Source organism: Anolis carolinensis, chromosome 4 (genome assembly GCF_035594765.1).
Source record: "Anolis carolinensis isolate JA03-04 chromosome 4, rAnoCar3.1.pri, whole genome shotgun sequence".
Lineage (NCBI taxonomy): Eukaryota > Metazoa > Chordata > Lepidosauria > Squamata > Dactyloidae > Anolis > Anolis carolinensis.
The window spans coordinates 214,742,862-214,763,623 of record NC_085844.1 but is presented as its reverse complement, the minus strand read 5'-3'; the positions used below and the strand labels follow the sequence as shown (position 1 = coordinate 214,763,623).

Here is a 20,762-nt window from a genome sequence, read left to right as displayed (position 1 = left end):
GGTTAGTTAAGTGTAGAAGATTCTTGCCATATCATTTTTATAGCTCGTAATCAAGAAAATAATATGGGCTGATATAAGTATTTCTATTGTCTTTTTATTAAAAAAAACTGGAGATATGAATGGGCATGCAGACATAACCAAGGAAGAAGCTTAAAGATAAACCTATGCAGTATATACTGCTATCACAAAATGTTTGCTCCTTTGTCTCCATAATAAGATATTATCCTTGAGTTAATTATGTTTTATTTGATTGCATTTACATAAACAAAGAACAACTTTAACATAAAATATTCCAGTTGAATTATGAGACACCCCCCCCCCCTATAATTTTCCAATAATGACTGATAAGTAAAGGAGAATGGGGTGCCACACTGTTCAGAAGGAAATGTCCAGACTTTTTTGTAACACATGGAGCTAACCACACTGGCTGGAGCCCCCGGTGGTGCAATGGGTTAAACCCTTGTGCCAGAAGAACTGCTGATAAAAAGGTCGGCGGTTCGAATCTGGGGAATGGGGTGAGCTCCCATCTGTCAGCTCTGGCTCCCCATGCGGGGACATGAGAAAAGCCTCCCACAGGATGATAAAACATCAAATATCGTGGCGTCCCCTCGGCAACATCCTTGCAGATGGCCATACTGAAGACAAGATACTTAAGTAGATTAACACCCTGTTTGGGAAAATATGAGAATAGAATGTAATGAGTATAAACAAACAAATATTCAGCTTAGGAATGCTCTCCAGAGCTGCTTTTAAAATGTTACTAGGTAAATATTTCTTTTAGAAAAAAACACCTGATTTCAACTTCTCACATTATCTTTTCAAAGGAACCCAGAGGCCTGCCAGGAGAAAACATACATATCATGACAACTGCAATCCCTATTGTGCATCACCCTAACACCCTTATTCATGCATACTTAAGCTACCAAGCCACCTTAGGCCACTCTGAGAAAGAGTAGAGTGTCTTTTCCTGCAAAAGCTGGGCTATGGTGGGTGCCCGGACATCTTGTAGTTCATCGATCTCTCCAGGTGCAACACATATGGAACTTTTACTTTCGTCTTCTGAAAATTTCTCAAGGCAATCTAGAGAGAGTAGGAAGCAACGTATTAGTTTTATCATGTTCTGTGGCATCAAGGGCACTAGGGTGTATAGGAGCTTAAACTGAGAATCTTGACTGCTTGGGATCCTTTAGCAGTTCTTATATTCCTAGAAGGGCATGTTACTACTACTAACAGCAAATAGGCATGAACTATTGTGTGGAGTACTCATGACAGAACTTTGAAATGGGATACTTGTATGGGCAGAAAGATTCTGCCCTATCACAACTTTCCTGACTCAAAGAAGTAAAACCAGAACAGACTATTTCAATGACAGTATGACTCCTATATCTATAAAGGATATTATTATTGGTTGCTATTAATTTCAGTAAGACTATTTACTGAAATTAATAATAATAATTTAGTTGGATCTATAATGGTGGAATAATATTTTCTATGTTAAATTTTCATTACAGTCAGTATTGGGGGTGGGGTCAGAGCCCTACTGTGTATGAATTATATGTCTTTTTCTTCTTTGTTTCTATATTTTCGGTTACATATTAATTTAAATATAAACTAAATTGTTTGTGCCAAAAATCAGTAGTAATTACAAAATAGTCATGCTAATTCTTCCTTAATATACAATTAATTAAATATATCTTATAACCTACATGTCGGTTATATTTTCACTTTGGATTGCCCTGCCATTATGAACTCAAGTTGGCATTTAAATACACCAGAATGCTTAATAACAGAAAGATATCCTTAGAATACTTTACCTTGATTTTGGGTGATTTCATCTTTCTTCTCTAGATCTTGATTCTCACACCCTTCTTCTCTCTTCATTTCATTCTGAGAAATAGGACCGTCCCTCTTCTCCTCAGTGTCATCTCCCCAGGGGTCTGCCTCCATGCAGACAGGATGTGACTTAAGAAGTTCCATTTGAATCACTGAAGCCTGGTTTCGTGCAGAGTGCTGATAATGATGGGGGCATGTCTGGATATCTGGTATGGCTGGGATGTGCTCCTCAAGGCTCTCACATTCAGCTTGATCATCCTCTCCCACCCCAGGTTCACTATCACATTTGGATGCAGCTTGCTCACTTGAGATTGACTCAACCAACTCCTTATTCCTCTCCACCATGAACGCATCCAGGGTAGAGAAAATACAAGAACCATGCTTCTGCACCTCTTCCATATTGCATTCAACTTTGCCACCATCTAGGGTTTTTAAGCAGCTTCTCAAATCTTGTACAGTGTCAGCTGCTGTCTCCAGATGATCATAATCTTCCTCCTCCTCCTCCTCCTCCTCCTCTTCACTGTGGCTCTGACTCTGCACTGATTTCTCTTCCAAGCCCTTTTCATGCAACATTCCCATAAATCTCTTTTCAGGATGGACTTTGATATCAAAGTTAGGAAGACTTGGGCTATATACTCCTATACTTAGGACCCTTTCAATTCCATCTCTTTCAAATGGGACTGATCCTGGACTATCATACTGACTGTCTAAGTGCTGAAGATTGTTACATGATTCCACAGGAAAGCTTTCAGCGAGCTTTGTTTCTTTGACTGAAGGCTCCTGTGGTGCATTCTGACCCTCCATCTGATCACTACCAAACTGCAAATGATCCAAATAAGGCTCTCTTGTGGCCTCGGCATCACAGCTAGATAGATCTTCATCTCCATCTATTTTACTGTCAGCCATTTTGGTAGTATTGCTGCTGATGTCTGTGCAACTGGGGCTGTCACGGGCAAGGGAGCTGTGCTCACTGTTGCAGGCTTTTTCATCATACATCATGCACACCAGAGAGTCAGGCAAAGAACTCTCGTCATAGTTAAGAGAAATCATACCCTGAATTTTAATGTTTTCACAACTGCCATCCTGAGAAATATTTTCTGTCTGCAAAAGACTGCTGCCTGAGTTCATCAGCTTGATACAGCTCTCAGCTTCAGTCTCCACAGATGCATGCTTATTTTCCATTTGATTGTATGCAGGAGAGCAATAAAGTTTTGCATTTGCTTGATGGTGGCAACATAGATTTTCTGCTCCAATGACGCCTGTCCTTTTGTGCTGTGCATAGTTTCTGTAGGCATCCAGAAATGACAATTGGGGATCATTCATGATATAATAGTCTGTCCGGTTGAGCCCATGTTTAGCTGTACCAATTAGCAGATCCCGGTCATGTTTACCACACTCCCACCATACAGGAAGGTACAGACTTGGGCGGCAAAGTTTGAGCCGTTCATGCAGCTGTGGGCATCTCAATACCTGCTCACGGACTTTACGGAGGAGCTCAATTCGGTATAATGTCCTTGCAGCTCGCTCCTCTGTGATTGGTTCCACATAGACACTAGTGTCTACTGGACCTACAAATATAGAAAAAAAGGAAGACTAGGTAAAAACCATAAGGGGCAACAAAGAAGCATAATGGGTTCTCTAGAATGGGAGCTGACATGATTACAAATGGGTTGTATCACGGCATGCAGGATTTCACTGGTTGGTTTGGTGCTGAAACATGCTGATGAAACTTTACAGATTTTTGAATGGTTCCCACTCACCATCATCTTTCCAATGGGGCAAGCGACAGACGTTCCTGCACATTGCAACAAAGCTATGGAAATATTTTTCAAGGCTCTCATCAGTTTTCTTCTCCAAACGTGAAATGGATCGGAACTGGGCCCAGTCAAAGACTTTCTTCTCTGGATCAAAAACAACTCCAAATGAGGAGACTGTCCGGTAGAAATCTGCTTGTTCTCTCCTTGTCCACCTATAGGATGCATAAGGAATGCAAATATATACTAGCAAAATTTTCTTAATATTTTAAATGTCTGCGATAATGCATTTTTTGTATTACAGTTCATTTAAATAGGCACAATGTACGAAGTCAAATGGAGTTTTGAAACAGCAATTATGAGCAACTCAGCTTTCCATAGTAAAGTTACACAAAATAAGTTTATCAGAGACTTATTACCAGTAAGCTAATTGCTGGCCCCATCCTTCATATACTAAGAGGAAGAACACCTTCTGCCTTTTCATACAGTACAGAGTTTATAAACAGAAATCATTCTTCATAATTCAGTCCCTTTGCAAACTACAAAGGAGCAACCACTTTGTTGGCAAATATACCTTGCTGTTTGTTACATAAAGGATTTTTCTTTGTTTATTTTTACACATTAAAGTGTTTCAAATAATTTTAACACTTAAAAACATTTGACACTCTAAAATGACAAAGTATTTTAGATGCTCCCTCTTCATTCTTTGCAAGTTTTGCAGTCCAATTTGAATGTTTTCTTTGGGGCTTTGTGGCTGGATTTTATCACTCTTTGTTTGTCCTGCAAGACAAGTTTTATAGTCTGGCCACCTTCACAGGTCTGGCTGGTGGGAACATGAGAGGGCCTTCTCAGTGGCTGCCCTTAGACATTGAAAGGTGGCCACTCTAAAAGCCAAGGTTAACGTAATGATGGACCAGGTTGGGGGAGGGTGGATGTCCAACAGCCGAGGGGCCCCTATAGAAGTAATTCAGGGGAGGGGGAGATATGGGAAAGGGAGGCAAAAATTAATTCGGCCTAGGGAAAGAAGAAGAGTCCTTGTAGATTTAAAACGGCCTCCTGACACAGTAAATTTGGGTGCCCAGGTTGGCGATCCCTCCGGCCTAAAGGTGGTGCTGCTGAACGCCAGGTCTGTTAATGGAAAAGCAGCGATCATCCAGGATCTTATCCTGGATGAGCGGGCAGACCTGGTGTTCATAATGGAGACCTGGCTGGACGAGGCTGGGGGGGGGGGCAATCTCACCCAGCTTTGTCCGTGCAGCACCAACCAAGATCTGGAGGGAGGGGAGGAGGGATTGCAGTGGCCTATAAGGAGTCCATCCCCCTGACCAGGTGCCCCATCCCGCAGTCAACCTTGTTTGAGTGTGCTCATCTGAGGATAGGTGACTGGGACAGAATAGAGATTCTGTTAGTGTACCGACCACCCTGCTGCACTACAGTGTCCCTGCCTGAGCTAGCGGGGGTGGTCTCCAGCCTGGCATTGGAGTCCCAACGGCTTATTGTGCTGGGGGACTTCAATGTTCATGCCGAGACCACTCTGTCCGGGGCGGCTCAGGACTTCATGGCCACCATGGCAACCACTTGACTTGGTTTTCTGCCAGGGATGAGAGGAAGGTGGCAGTGTTGAGGAGCTCACCATTGCTCCTTTGCCATGGACCGACCATCACCTGATCAGGTTAGACTCATTGCGCCCCCCAACCTCCGCAGGGGTGGAGGACCTATTAAAATGGTCCGCCTCAGGAGGCTTATGGATCCGGATGGATTCTTGACGGTTCTTGGAGAGTTTCCTGCCACCTTGGCTGGTGATCCTGTTGATGCTCTAGTCGCTCTCTGGAATAAGGAGGTGACTAGGGCAATAGACACGATCGCTCTGGAACGTCCCCTCTTGAGTACCTGAGCTAAACCATCTCCTTGGTTCACTGAGGAGTTGGCAGCGATGAAGCAAAAGAAGAGGGGACTAGAGGGCGTGTGGCGTTTCAAGCCGAGCGAGCCAAACCGAACACGGCTATGTCTCTACCTCAGGGCATATGCCGCGGCAATAGATGCTGCAAAGAATGTTTTCTTTGCAGCTAATATTGCGTCCGCAAAGAACCATCCGGCGGAGCTGTTCCGAGTTGTCAGAGGTTTGTTATATCCCGTCCCTCAAGACGGGATCCCTGACAACTCAGCAGCCCGCTGTGAAGCATTTGCTCGGTTCTTTGCAGACAAAGTCGCTTTGATCCGTTCTGGCTTTGACACCATATTAAAGGCAGTCTCCGAGGATGTAGCACGAGCACCTGCTTGTCCTATTTTGATGGATTCGTTTCAATTTATTCAGCCTGAGGATGTGGACAAGGTGCTTGGAGAGGTGAGGGCTACCACATGCATCCTAGACCTCTGCCCATCCTGGTTGGTGAAGCAAGAGGGGGATTGGCCGAGTGGGTGAAGGTGGTGGTGAATGCCTCCCTTCGGGAAGGCATTTTTCCAGCGAGCCTTAAATTGGCTGTTATCAAACCGCTGTTCAAAAAGCCATCACTGGACCCCACTCAATTGGATAACTATCGGCCTATTTCCAATCTCCCCTTTTTGGGCAAGGTTGTGGAACGTGTGGTGGCCACTCCAAGCATTCTTGGTAGATACCGATTTTCTGGATCCGACGCAGTCTGGCTTCAGGCCGGGGCATGGTACCGAGATAGCCTTGGTCGCCTTAGTTGATGATCTACGCCGGGAACTGGACAGAGGGAGTGTGTCCCTGCTGGTTCTGCTGGACCTCTCAGTGGCCTTCGATACCGTTGACCACAATATCCTTCTGGGGTGCCTTGCCGGGATGGGGCTCGGGGGTACTGTTCTGCAGTGGCTCCAGTCCTTTCTGGAGGGTCATTCCCAGACGGTGTCATTGGGGAACACCTGCTTGGCCCCACAACCGTTGTCTTGTGGGGTCCCGCAGGGTTCAGTACTGTCCCCCATGTTGTTCAACATATACATGAAGCCGCTGGGAGAGATCATCAGGAGTTTCGGGGTCCGGTGTCATCTGTACGCAGATGATGTCCAGCTCTGTCACTCCTTCCCACCTGTCACTAAGGAGGCTGTTCAGGTCCTGAACCGGTGTCTGGCCGCTGTGTCGGACTGGATGAGGGCGAACAAATTGAAATTGAATCCAGACAAGACAGAGGTCCTCCTGGTCAGTCGTAAGGCTGAACAGGGAATAGGGTTACAGCCTGTGTTGGACGGGGTCGCACTCCCCCTGAAGACACAGGTTCGCAGTCTGGGTGTTCTCCTGGACTCATAGCTGAGGCTGGAGCCCCAGGTCTCGGCGGTGGCCAGGGGAGCATTCGCACAACTCAGACTTGTGTGCCAGCTGCGCCCATTCCTTGGGAGGTCTGACTTGGCCATGGTTGTCCACGCTCTGGTTACATCCTGTTTGGACTACTACAACATGCTCTACGTGGGGTTGCCTTTGAAGACGGCCCGGAAGCTTCAATTAGTACAACGGGCGGCAGCCAGATTAATAACCGGGGCAGCTTACAAGGAGCGCACCACCTCCCTGCTAAGCCAGCTCCACTGGCTGCCGATATGCTACCGAGCCCAATTCAAAGTGCTGGTTTTGACCTATAAAGCCCTAAACGGTTCTTGCCCAATCTACTTGTCCGAACGTATCTCCTCCTACGAACCAGTAAGATCACTAAGATCATCTGGAGAGGCCCTGCTCTCGGTCCCACTTGCCTCACAGGCGCGGCTGGTGGGAACGAGGGACAGGGCCTTTTCGGTGGTGGCTCCCCGGCTGTGGAACGCCCTCCCTGGAGATATCCGACAGGCTCCTACCCTGCTGGGATTCAGAAGGGCTGTGAAAACATGGTTATGTGCCCGAGCTTTTGATGACTAAATGACAAAGTTGACATGGCCTGATTTAAGGATGAAGCATGAGGATTTCAGACGAATGGAATTAATTATATATACGTTTTTAAGGTTTTTATAATGTGTTTTAACAATGTTATTAATGGATTTGTTTATATTGTTTTGTTATTATTGCATTTTTGGCATTAAATTTTGCCAATTTTGATAAGCCGCCTTGAGTCCCCTCGGGTGAGAAGGGCGGGGTATAAATGTTGTAAATAAATAAATAAATAAGAGTTAAAATAAACTCAAAATTAGCAGTATATAAAAGTTAAAAAGCAATTAAACTATCATAAAACAACATTAAAATACTTCGAAAGTAACAGTGAAAACAATGTACAGCACACTTGCAATAGCTAGTTAACAAGCAAAAGCGTTCCACATGAAAAGATCTTTGCCTGCTACTGGGAAGAGCACATATCTTTTAAGAGAGCATTCCCCACCTAAGAGAACCACATTTGGTGTTTGTGTTGAACAAGCAGAAATCAAGAAATGAATGTTGATTTGTAGTAGTAATACAGCCTCTAGAAGAATGTGATCAAAATATATCTGACTGACTATAAACCACATGCTCAAGCACATGTTCTCTGTGGATTTTGGCCATTTATTAAAAATGAAAAATTGTGCCAACAGTGCCCAAACAAGCCAGTGTTCTTCTATATTACCTTTTCTGCATCTCCTTATTTATGGAATCCATCTCGTTGGCTCTCCTGAACATCTCCTCTTGCAGCCAATAGCCATGGTTACAAGTCCCCATAATCTCAGGCCTAGAAGGGAGCTCTTTACGGTTGCAGCGCTGATAAACTGTGACGAGTCGCCTCAGTCTAGCTGTGAGGGCAGATGATACAGGCCAGCTGGATTTGTCTGGATCCGGGCCATCCTGGGCTTCAAACATCAGCATAGTAATTAGTATTTAAACTAATCCCTACAGACTCTTTAGACAAATGCTCTCTGGTTCACTAAATACTCCCATATAGTAGATATAGTAGTAAAGAGAGATTTCAACTACTCTGATATTTGTTGGAAAACAAGCTCTGCCAAAAGTACAAAGTCCAACAAATTCCTCACTTGCCTTGCAGACAATTATATTATCCAGAAGGTGGAAGAGACAATAAGGGGATTGGCTATTCTGGATCTTATTCTAACCAACACTGAGGACCTGGTAAATGGAGTAGAAGTGGTAGGATCCTTAGGTGGGAGTGACCGTGTGCTCCTGGAGTTTGTGATACAGAGGAAAAGGGAAACTAAGAGAAGTCAGACAAGCATTCCAAACTTTAAGAGAGCTGACTTCAGGAAATTTAAGGAAATACTGAGTGTGATTCCATGGACAGGAATACTAAAAGAGAAAGAAGTTAATCATGGATGGGAGTTTCTTAAAAGTGAGATACTGAAGGCACAATTGTGAACAATGCCATCAAGGAGAAAAAATAAGAAAAATGTAAAGCAATGAGAATGGATGTCCAAGGAACTTTAAGCTGAGCTTAAAGTTAAGGAGATGTGTACAAAAAAATGGAAAAGGGTGGAAATCACCAAAAAAAGAATTAAAATAAATAACCAACCAACACATGTAGGAAAAAGATTTGAAGGGCTAAAGCACAAAATGACCTCAAGCTTGCCAGAGATTAAAACCAATAAAAAGGGGTTCTTTGGTGATGTCAGCAGAAAAAGAACAAAGAAACGGTAGGACCTCTGTGTGGAGAGGATGGTGAAATACTGACAGGGGACGGGGGAAAGGCAGAATTACTCAACACCTTATTTGCCTCAGATTTCTCCCAAATCTCTAAACACTCACAGAAACTAACGTTCTCCCAATGTATTGTAGTATAATCAGAAATATGTTTGCACAAACAGCCAAATAACAGATTAAGTCTAGTATGAAATTGCAAACAAGATACATGCCAATATGATATCTGCTAGAACTCAGATGCACTGGGAAGTTTACAACATGCACATTTCCCCTTTATATCTATTAGACTCACTAACATAGTGTCATTCTCAATGCATACTTAGAGTGAATCTATACTGTAGAATTAATGCACATTAAATGCTATGGTATCATGAGACCTGTTGGTTTGCAACATCTTTAGCCTTCTCTGCCAAATAGTAATGGTGCCTCACTAACTACAAATCCCAGGACTGCAAAACATTAATCCATGGCGGTTTAATCCAAGACAAATTGCATTAATTCTGTTAAGGCCCTTCAAAGGTATGTGAAGAAAAATGGCTTAAAATAGTTATAATACAGAGAAACATTAGCGATCACTCTAGAAACCCTGATTTGAATCTGTAATTTTAAGTTGCAGAACATCTGAAATGATAAGCACTGATATGTTTTTTAAAGTGGCTTTTCATTAATTATCTTTTTTTGCAAGATAAGATTCTAGAAATATATATTTTATTTTCTCTAGAAGTTAGCGTGAACTGTTATTCTAGCCCATAACCTTACCACTCTCATATTTCCTAAAATATCCAGATGTACAGCCTCACCTGCCACATTGTCATCCTTCTTCTCAGCGACTTCTCCACAAGAATCTGAGGTTTCCTACGGGAGAAAATGCATTATCAATATGACTTACTTTATAGACACTGACTTCTTTGAAAAACACAAGATACATAAAACATATAGTCAAGTACAACCTGACACACTACCTCATTTCTAAAGGTATTTGAAACAGCAATGAAACCAATCTACCTTTCCTTCACTATTTCATGGATTACAACAAGTTACTGTAAGCCCAACTGAACAATCCAAAATCAAAATTTGAGGGATGTGAAACTGGCAAGGGGGACATTTCTCCCCTGTAGCCCTATTGTTTTGTTTGTTGTTTATTTGTTCAGTTGCTTCTGACTCTTCGTGATCTCATGGACCAGCCCATGCCAGAGCTCCCTGTCCGCCGTGGCCACCTCCAGCTCCTTCAAGGTCAAGTCAGTCACTTCAAGGATAATGTTTACCATTTGAAAAATGTCACCTTCTGCAAATGAATCTTACCTCTTGTTTTTGCTCCCCATCCAGCTTGTCTGCACTGTTCTCTTCTTTATCGACGTTCCCTCTAAAGAAAACAGTCCAATAAGGGCTCAGTGTGCAGAAGCTTCATAATAGAAGGTAATTCCAGCACTGTCCTCCATACATTTATGTGATAAAAAGCAGAACATACTACACTACCTGTGCTGTAAATAAGTGTCTGCCTTACAACAAACATACTACAAACCTAATTCTATCATTATCTTTTGTAGATTTGATGCAGAAGTAAAACTTAACTTTCAAACATTATGGGTATGACCATTTGTGGTTGAATGGAAGCACAGTCCCGTATGATCTATAATAATCTATGGCAGGGGTTCTCAAACTTTTTCAGCAGCGGAGCGCTTTTTGAAGCAAAGATTTATCGTGGAGCCTCAAGAAATGTTTATATGTTATATATTATATTAATCTCAGGCATAGGCAAACTTTTTGACGCACTTTGTTTTAAAATTTAACAGATGGACCAGGCCAGTGGCTGATGGATGGAGAGTGTTTGCGTGAACTAATTGGAAAAAAAAAGATCAAATTCCTATCACACTGCACAAGGAAGGAAGGAAGGAACTATATAATATTAAAAATGAAGAACAATTTTATACAACGTAAACTTAACAATATTTCAGTGAAAGATCACAGGGGTGATTTAGTCCAACCCCCTTCTGCCATACAGGAAAAGCACAATAAAAGAACCCACAACAGATGACCATCCAGACTTTGACATAATAATAAAAGTAATAGAAGCAATCCCAGGGGCCACTCAGTCCAACTCCCTTCTGCCATGCAGGAAAAATCAGGAAATAGGCTTTTGGGAGCAAGGAAGGTTAGGAAAAAAAAGGCTTTTTGGGGGCAACGAGGTGAGAGGGAAAAGGGCTTTTGGGAACAAGGAAAAAAGGCTTTTAGGGTGAGGGGGAAGAAGGAAAATGCTTTTAGGGATGACAGAGGAGCAGGAAAGAGGAGTGAAAGCTTGGAGGAGGAAGGGGGGAGGAGGAAGAAGAGAAGTGCAGAGCCCCTCAGTATGCTTCGCTGGGTTCCAAAGGCTCCATGGAGCACACTTTGAGAACCATTGGTCTATAGAAAGAACTGTTCAAGTGTATGATATATTTTATATAATTAATCCTCCTTTCTACATCATAAGTAGATACAGCTTTTGCAACCACAGACATCCTTTAGGTCTTGGTTGTATAATGGCATGAACATTTAGATCAGGGGTCCTCAAACTTTTTAAGCAAAGGGCCGGTCAACAATCCTTCAGACTGTTGAGGGGCCAAATTATCACTTTTAAAAAATAGGAACAAATTCCTTTGCACACTGCATATGTCTTATTTGTAGTGCAAAAAAAGAACAACAACAACAAAAGAACAATACAATCTTTAAAACCAAAAACAATTTTAACCAACATAAACCTATCAGGATTTCAATGGGAAGTGTGGGCCTTCTTCTGGCCAATGAGATAGTCTAGTTAATTAGGATTGTTGTTGTTGTTGTGTGCCTTCAAGTCATTTCAGACTTTGGGCAAGCCTAAGTCTAAAACTGAGAGTGGGGGCCAGGTAAATGACCTTGGAGGGCCACATCTGGCCTCCAGGCCTTAGTTTGGGGACCCCTGATTTAGATGGTCAGTAATGCCTTTGCTGAAGCATGGATTGTATTTGCCTGGAAAGAAATCCTGTTTGTACATGTCCCTGCGCAGTATGGGCTTACCTTTCTGGAGCATCCTGCACTCCATCAACAACACTCTGGTCTGCAGACAGTAACATCTCATCTGGCATGCCCACTTTCTCAAGGAAGCACAGGGCTGGGTCAGCTCGCATAGCATTGTACCGTTCATAACCTGACAAAACCCATAATGATTAGAAATACTTTTCAAGTTGCATTCTCTCCTAACATTCTTGAATCTTCACATAATCAGCAAGAAATGGTAGAAGGTAAAAGAGGTGCCCTGACCACTTTACATTACTGAATGTTGCTGAAAATGCTGACATCACTGTGGCATATAAAAAATTAGACTATAACCCAATGAGCAGGATTCATTCCTGATATTTTTTAAATTGCACTACCAGCCTTTTTGGGAGAAAAGTGGGTAAAAATATGTTTAAACAAATTAAATAGGTAAAATATGTGGATAGTGCACCTCCAAAACAAGCAGAAAGCCCAACAGGATTACATGTATTTAGTGCAGGCAAATGACTCATTGCCTCTTACCATAACAAGTTTGTGTTAAGAAAAAATACAAAATTGATTACTTATATAATATATACATACTGACAATTTATTATCCATAATTATTTCTTTATAAATCTACTAATTAGAATATAAACATCATAATTTAATGTACTAATTATAAAATTTACTTCAGGATGAGGAAGCGTCTCAGCAACCTTGGAAATTTCTCAAAGATTTCATACAAACAATGGGCATGATCAGAATCCTAAATCCTTTTACATTTACCTATACCGTGGTTCCCAACCTGTGGTCCGTGGACAATCAGTAGTCTCCAAGAACTAAAATATAGTCCACTGCATCACAGTTACTACACCATTGCAAAGAGAGGGACTGGTCTTGTGAAACCCTCTTATAGTGCAGAGGCAATGGTGATGTTGGGAGGGGAGAGGCTGGCTACTCACAAAAGGCATGACAACAAGCCTCCTGACTGCTGCTTCTCCTCCTCTTCCCTCCCCCTGAGTGGGGCCATTCCATGTGGCACTTGGAAGCAAGGGCCCCATGGTGTTTTTGTTTTTAGGCCTGTTCTGAGGGTTATTTGGGGTGCTGATTCAGAAAACTGAATAGACCACATCAGCTCTAGATTATTAAATATGGTTTTCTGTGGGTGAGCAGATTGCGACTACTGGATGGCATATGTTTTATAACAAAAATTAAAGCTGACGTGGTCTATCCAATGCAAATTTCTGAATCAGCACCCCAGATAACCAAACCAAATCTAAAATTGACCAAAAACTGATTTGTAACCCTTTTTGTACTAATGTTGGAGAGTGGTCCCTGGTCAAAAAAAAAGGTTGGGAACCACTGGCCTATACAGACAAACTGGGAAGCATAAATTTATGAAAAGAAATTACACTTTGAAATTTCTCTCCAGCTCTCCACTCTCCACAACCTTGCACAGTAGGAATATATGAAATGGAATACCATGTTTGAAAACTCCAATGAGGAGGGATTTGTCTGCATCAGCATTCCACCAATCAATAGGGACCTCCACATAGTCAATGTCTGGCAACAGGACATCCAAATCTCTGTGAAGGACAAGCATAAATTACTAATTTACATAAACTACACAATGCATTGTAAAAGGCATTAATGCTATGTCTATTGGCAGAAAAAGGAAATGTCATGATCATGTATCAAATTGTTGAAAATGTTCTCTCTTGGGAACCTGAACACACCCAGAAGCAACGTATTTCATTGTTGAACAACTGTTACTGCCAGGATGTTCTTCCTAATATTTAGACTGAATCTCTTTTCCTGTAGTTTGAATCCATTGTTCTGTGTTGTAGTCTCCAGAGCAGCAGAAAACAGGTTTGATCCATCTTCAGTATAAACTCCTTAGAAATTTTTAAATATGGCCATCATACGCCCCCTCAATCTTCTCTTTTCCAAGCTAAACATACCCAGCTCCCCTAAACTAGTGCTCATGGGGCATGGCTTCCAAACCTTTTACCATTTTGATTCTCCTCCTCTGTATACATTCCAGTTTATCAATATCCTTCTTGAATTGCAATGCTCAGACAGTATTCCAGGTGAGTTCTGACCAAAGCAGAAGAGAGTGATAGTATTATTTCTCTTGCTCTAGATACTATACTTTAATTAATGCAGTCTAGAATTGCATTGGCTTCACACTGTTGAATCATAATCAACTTGTGTTCTATTAATACTCTTAGATCCTTTTTATATGTACTGCTGTCAAACCAGGTGTCACTCATCCTATATTTGTGTATTTCATTTTTTGTGCATAAGTGTAGTACTTTACATTTTTCCTTGTTGAAATTAATTTTGTTAGCTTTGGGCTGGCTCTCCAATATCTTAAGACCATCTTGCATTCATATTTTGTCCTCTAGGGTATTAGCCACCCCTCATAATTGGGTGTCATCTGCAAAATTGACAGGCAAGTCACTGATAAAGATGTTGAATAGCACTGGGCCCAGGGCAGAACCCTGTACATACCAAGAGTCATTTCTCTCCAGGATGAAGGAAAGCCATTGGTGAGCACCTTTTGGGTCGATTGATTAAGCAATAGAAATCTACCTAAAGACCAATGTTTGAGAAATGCTGGTGTAGCAGTATCTGAGACCATGGGCGATTTCTGCAAGCTAGTTATTTATATTTTTCTCCTCTTACTGTTTGAATTCTTGTACTACGCATTCTCTCTATAATAATCAGGCTATTATTTCTATGTGATGAACTCTCACCCTCAAGAATACTGTCTCCATCACCCACATAACTCAGTTGAAAGACCTTCTGATCAGATTTGTGAGATTTTTAGCAGAAACATTCTTACCAAGAGTTATTTCTAGGATGGTAATGTAACTTACTTGGCTGAAGTTCCTTCAAAGGCTTTGTCAGCAGCCTCTCCCAGCACTTCAGCTTTCAAGTAGTAGAGCATCCGCACTCGCAACAGCACCCTGATGAAAGGGAAAGTAGTCGATTCATAAAGCAAATGTAAGATTCCAACATTCCATTCAGCTCCACTGGCCCAACAAAGCAGATCCACAGGATGTGTTAGTTCATTTGCTGGCAGTGGGAGCTGCTACTGAACCATTTGAAAACTGACACTACATGGGCAAAATCTGACTTTTAAGGAGAATGGTTGTAGATGAATAAAGAATACTAATTACGTGACACCTCATGTGCTGTACCATGACTCCACCAGTATGTCAAGCCAGTTATCTAAAGCCACAGAGGAAATACAGAATAATAAAAGGGCATGTAAATCCAAAGTCTATCAGAAGATCCCCTAACTGGAACTGTTACTGAACATATCTTACAAAAAGATAAAGAAAAACAAAACAAGATGTGGAATTTGTTGATGAGATGCTGTATGGGCAAAAACTAGAACAAACTTAATATAACCCAGAATTCCTACAAAAGCACAAGGCTTGCAGAAAGCAGCCAGCTAACAAAAAGGCACATTTCTTTGCTCTCTCCATACTGATTACCCAAGGCATTTAAGACAGGAGGGAACAGAGGCTCACAATCATACTGGCTGAGTACTAACAAAATCATAAGAAATTACCAGTTGTAAAATTCTCCACAAAAACCATGAAATCTTGCCCAGGGGACAGATCACAAAGCTTTACTTAAATCTGTCCCATATGAGAAATGGCATGAATTTATCTCAGTAAGATGCTTCCTTCTTGCCCATGAAGATTTTTTAAACTACAACCTCAGTCAATGAACATTCCTTTTTCAGGTCCCCATTTGCTCACTTGTTGCAATGCTGTTTTAGGTGCTTTTTGTAACTGTCATCATGTAGGACGATTTCAGGATTGCAGGTGGTGAGCCAATCAGCATTCTTAAACTCAGGGGGAAGAAGCTGGTTCTTAGTTTTCTTTCCCTTCCTTCCTCTTGGCACTGGGGCTGACAAGCCTGAAAACAGGCAAAAGGTAGCACATGAGCAACACTGCAGATTCAGGATGATTCCCACATAGAACAAGCCATCAAGAAATTCTAGGAGCTGGCAAGACATGGTGGGGATAAATCTTCTTGCTGTGTAATATATAGCCCAATAGAGCATAAGGAACTAGGATTGCTAGATGAAATAAGGGACAAGGCTCCTGTTCCTTTAATGATCATGTAGAAGAAGGAAGGTCAGCAGCAACTTCTTGTCACTCCAACACCACCTGCTGAAATTCTCCCTTCCACTTAACCATAAAGTGATAGGATCTCTGCCTCCTGCTTCACTTACATGAAACGTGGGGTGATCAAATGTAACAACATTGCAATGTTTAGCACAGTTGAGTTGGCAGATACTGTGCCAGCACAATGACAGTGATGAAATATTATTTTCTTTATCACTACCGCTGACTATGCCTGAAAATAGGGGTGGGAAACTAAAATAGACTGGAGACTGGATTTCCATATTCAAGCCTTCCGTAGTCCAAACAACATTGTGGAATGTCGTCATCTCATCCAGCCGACCCTGCTGCAAGTGTTTTCTCAAGTGCAGAAAGCATATATATACTGCAAAGCCTAATCCCAAGAAAATAAGAGCTCTAGAAGCATTCCTACAGCCAGTGTGTGTGTGTGTGTGGGGGGGGGGGGGGGCGGACGGGGACGGACACAAAGTTTGGGAAACCATCTAATGCTATGACTCAAGCATTTCTGCACCTGGCATCTCTGTCAATTGCTGATGAGTTGCTGCTGGATCACCACTAGGACCCCTTTTCCATGGACAGAAGAAAGAAATGAAAGGCAATCTGCTCTCCATTTGCCCTCTTAGGAGCTCCATCTGAGAGGCTACTGGGTGTTCCTGCTGAGAAATGTCTGCTGCTCCTTTCCCATTCAGAAAAGCAGAAGAAGGAACTATGTACTCTCTCCCAGCATGTCTAATAAATTCATTGGGAGTAGGCAACATACTCTGGCAGGCCAAAATTTGACCCTCCATGAGTCCAAAGACAGGAGGATCCCTTCCTGATCTTATAATAATATTCACTCAGATTTGTATCACATTTTCTCTACTGCTCTTCTAACCATCTTCTCTGCTGCTTTACCACATTAAATATTCCAAAACATCAAACCGTGTTCTATCAATGGAGAATGAGTGATTAGGAGCAGATATATCAACCACCCAGACATTTCTTGATTCTGAAGCTCATATAAATAATGAAATCAGTCATCAGACCGATTGGTAGGAACATCCCCCAGAACATCTAACAAAATCTATTAGTCTCCAAAGGTGGATCATCTCACCAGCCCTCCTCCCCTACCCCAAACTCTACCAAGGTTAGGCACTTCACTAAATCTAAAACCTAATAGGTCAGTGAAAACTGAATTACTTCAATCCCCAATTCCGATCGATTATGTTCCTATGCAGATAAGTGCCAAATCAAAAGCTTTCCTGTAGATATGTAGAGCTGGCTATTAATTGAAATATGACCACAGTTGAAATGGGAACATGAAATCCTGAGCAGTTTCAAACAAGAGACCTTGAACCTGAATGCTGAAATCCTTGTGAACTGAGAACCGACAGTGCTTTGCCAAGACCATCTCCACCAGTTCAGTCAGGAAGGACTACTCTGTGGAATTGATCAGAGATCTTCTCCAAGTTCCATATTTTGGCGCTATTATATACACAAATAACTTTTTATCACAACTGCCATGTTTGTCTCATCAGAGAATTGTTGGAACTTTTGATTCAATTATGGCTTTAATGTCATATGAGGTAAAGCATCATCATACAGAATTCAATAAAAAGAACAGCAAAATTAGTCTGCTGTACCTGAATGGTTCTGTAGGGCCTGGTTCTGTCCATCCTTAGTTGGAGTGATTAAATCCCAGATAAAACTCTTAATTTTCTCATCTCCCTTATAATGTTTGACACAGTAGACCAAAAGTGCTCGGCAGATCATTTCCATATCTTTTTCATTGAGATGCCATTTAAATCGGCCATGGGTCAAGATGTCCTTCCAGCGCCCCCAACTTGAAAAACAAACATATATTCCACATGCTTATAAGGACTCTTGAGATTTCTCCTCCATTTTCACACACTATACTTTTACCGGCATTGTCAAGCATCAAGGGAAGCCACCCAAAAAATGGGAAGCTAATCAAAACAGGCAAGCAAAAATAAACAGCAACTGAGTGAAAGGGGTCATTCTGTCATAGAAGTAATTGTTTTTCCCACAATTGCCTTCTAACTATCACAGAAAATGCCACTTAATCTGGGGAAGACTAGACAATTAATCTGATGTTAACACTCCAAAGACTGCTAGACAAAAAATATCCAACTTGTAGCAAATAACAACCACCACCCCCCCCCCCCCAAAAAAAATCATGATCCCAGTATATTACTAGTCTGAGCATCCAGCAAAGGCTCAACAAAAGACTCACCCAAATATTAACAAGTTCTTCTCCACACGGAAACATTCTGCTCGTAAATAGCGCCGGGTTCTTTCACTGAGGCGCCGAGAGCGTGTGGGCCGCTCATCAGAATCACTATCTAGCTCAGAGAACTCCATAAGTTCATCCTCCTCAAAGGAATTGTAGTGTTTTGTCTGTTTTCGAACACGGGGTCTGTCAATCACTAGGCTCTCCTGTAAGTTTAACAAAACAAAAACAAAGCAGAAATAACTATTCATTCCAAAACTGCCTGGGATACATAACTCTTTCTATTTTCATACTTTGGTGCTGAATTAATGTCATGATCTGGGATATTATAACTCCTTTATGGGACTGTATTCTAATTCTGGACTTCAATTCTCAAAAGCGCAGCCAACATGACCAAAGGTCAGGAATTCTGGAAGTTGAACTCCAAAATATTAGTAGGAGGGCCAAAGATGGAGAACCCATTACTTTATGACACCTTTCTATGGAAGCTCATCTGATAATAATGATCAAATTTGTAATAAACATAAGACATCAAAACTACTTAGTATTCATGCGGTATGTTTGTTGGCTTTGGAAAATAATGTCTTTGTCTTAATGGTGGATCTGAAATACCTTTGGAATGTTCATTTGATCACAAGGTACATATGATTTTTACATTTTTCTCTTACGTGAGAGATGATCTCAAAGATATAAGTTATATGAACATGGTATGCATTTTTAAGCAGCATTTAGCAAATAGCACTATTCATTCAAGCTTTACTTGACTTTGGAGCACCTGTTTCAAAGCTACAGAAGCTGAAATTCAATTAAAACTGAATGCAAGGACACTAGCATTTTGTCCATACACCTGCAGTTTTCATGACATAGCAGTTGTCATAAGGAAAAAGACGAGAAACTAGACTGAGATTTGAGAGACTGAAAATGAAATCTTAAAATCATAAATCTACAGATTTGTCAGAAGCCAACACCAATATATCCTTTCTTTACTCCCCCCCCCCCCAAAAAAAACCCACACTCATTCCAGCACTGGAATGTCCATTAGCTGATATATTTATTTATAAGAGGTCACCACACACAAATATAGAGACTGTGCCTCAACTTGCACTGTCCTGTTTGTCACCGTGATTTTTTATTCTTTTCTACAAAGGAGATAATCCCTTTTTAGTTATAGATGTTATTTATTTAGTCATATCCTGCCTTTCTTCCAGCACTGAATTCATGTAAAGATTTTGTTATTGTGTGCCTTCAAGTCATTTTTGTCTTAAGGAGACCCTAAAGAGAATTTATCATGAGATTTTCTTGACAAGAAAGGATTTTCCTTTGCCTCTCGAGTCTGAGAGTGTGACTTGTACAGGTCACCCAGTGGGGATACATGGCTGAGTTTGAATTTCAGCCAGGGTCTCCTAGTATCTTAGTCCAAGACTTCAACCACTATACCATGTTGACTCTCTGTGAAGATTTACCTCACTCTATCAATGTTAATCTCACTATTACACCAGCATAAATCCTTATGATTTTTACTTACCACTGCTCTCTAAGCCCCCTTCTGCCACATCAAGTCTGTTGCTGCATGAGTTGGAGCTTTAGAAGGCAAGACCCCAAGGGTATATCCTGAGGTATATGCCACAGATGGCTGCTTTGCCAGAGCAGAGCAAACCAGCTGTTTGACTGAACAAGCAGACAGACTGACTACACGTTAGAAGAGGAGGAGGCCACATATGTTTTCCTTTTGTTCCAGGTAGCATAAACTGTTCAGATGGCCACCCTCCCCACAAAATATGCAGCATCCACATTCTTTGTTTTCAATGCTCCTGGCTAGAAAAGACCCTGCGTACATTTAAACTGCCTGATACCTTAAGAGAGTTACTGCCACTGGCAAAGAGAATCTCACATATTTAGATCTAAAGTTGAAGAAGGGAGACTCGTTGCTTACAATGGCAGCAAATGCCTTTTAGGTAAACACAGTTGGGGATACAACAGTCTGGTCTCTGACAGAACAGAGATTGTAAGGGTGGGAATAAATTGAGTTGATTTGAGCAGAACAATGTGTGTAAGGCTGCCAAAATCCAGACGCTGGATTATTGCCTACATTTTGCTCTGGCACAGTACAAAGGGACTGGTTCCTTTCATTTCCTCCTACGGAAAAGGTGAAGTTGTCGATTTGAGCCTCAACACACAAAGTGTGAATGTTCACTACAAGAATATTAAAAACGCTTGCATTGTTTTATTAA

General features: G+C 41.6%; 1 protein-coding gene across 5 annotated transcripts in view; it reads right to left on the bottom strand.

The window, feature by feature from the left end:
• chd6 (chromodomain helicase DNA binding protein 6) overlaps positions 1-20,762 on the bottom strand; it is a 146,150-nt gene that overhangs the window by 8,883 nt on the left and 116,505 nt on the right. For 4 of the 5 annotated variants that reach the window (XM_062978773.1, XM_062978776.1, XM_062978775.1 and 1 more), the window contains exons 22-33: positions 18,535-18,737; positions 17,924-18,123; positions 15,912-16,071; positions 15,018-15,107; positions 13,618-13,721; positions 12,175-12,304; positions 10,447-10,507; positions 9,945-9,999; positions 8,123-8,342; positions 3,594-3,802; positions 1,815-3,401; positions 932-1,080 (exon numbers count right to left, since the gene is read on the bottom strand). In XM_062978773.1, coding sequence (XP_062834843.1) covers positions 932-1,080; positions 1,815-3,401; positions 3,594-3,802; positions 8,123-8,342; positions 9,945-9,999; positions 10,447-10,507; positions 12,175-12,304; positions 13,618-13,721; positions 15,018-15,107; positions 15,912-16,071; positions 17,924-18,123; positions 18,535-18,737 — 3,168 coding nt within the window. Of the gene's footprint in view, positions 1-914; positions 1,081-1,814; positions 3,402-3,593; positions 3,803-8,122; positions 8,343-9,944; positions 10,000-10,446; positions 10,508-12,174; positions 12,305-13,617; positions 13,722-15,017; positions 15,108-15,911; positions 16,072-17,923; positions 18,124-18,534; positions 18,738-20,762 lie in introns of all 5 variants that reach the window. The other variant, XM_062978777.1, reaches the window with a different exon arrangement.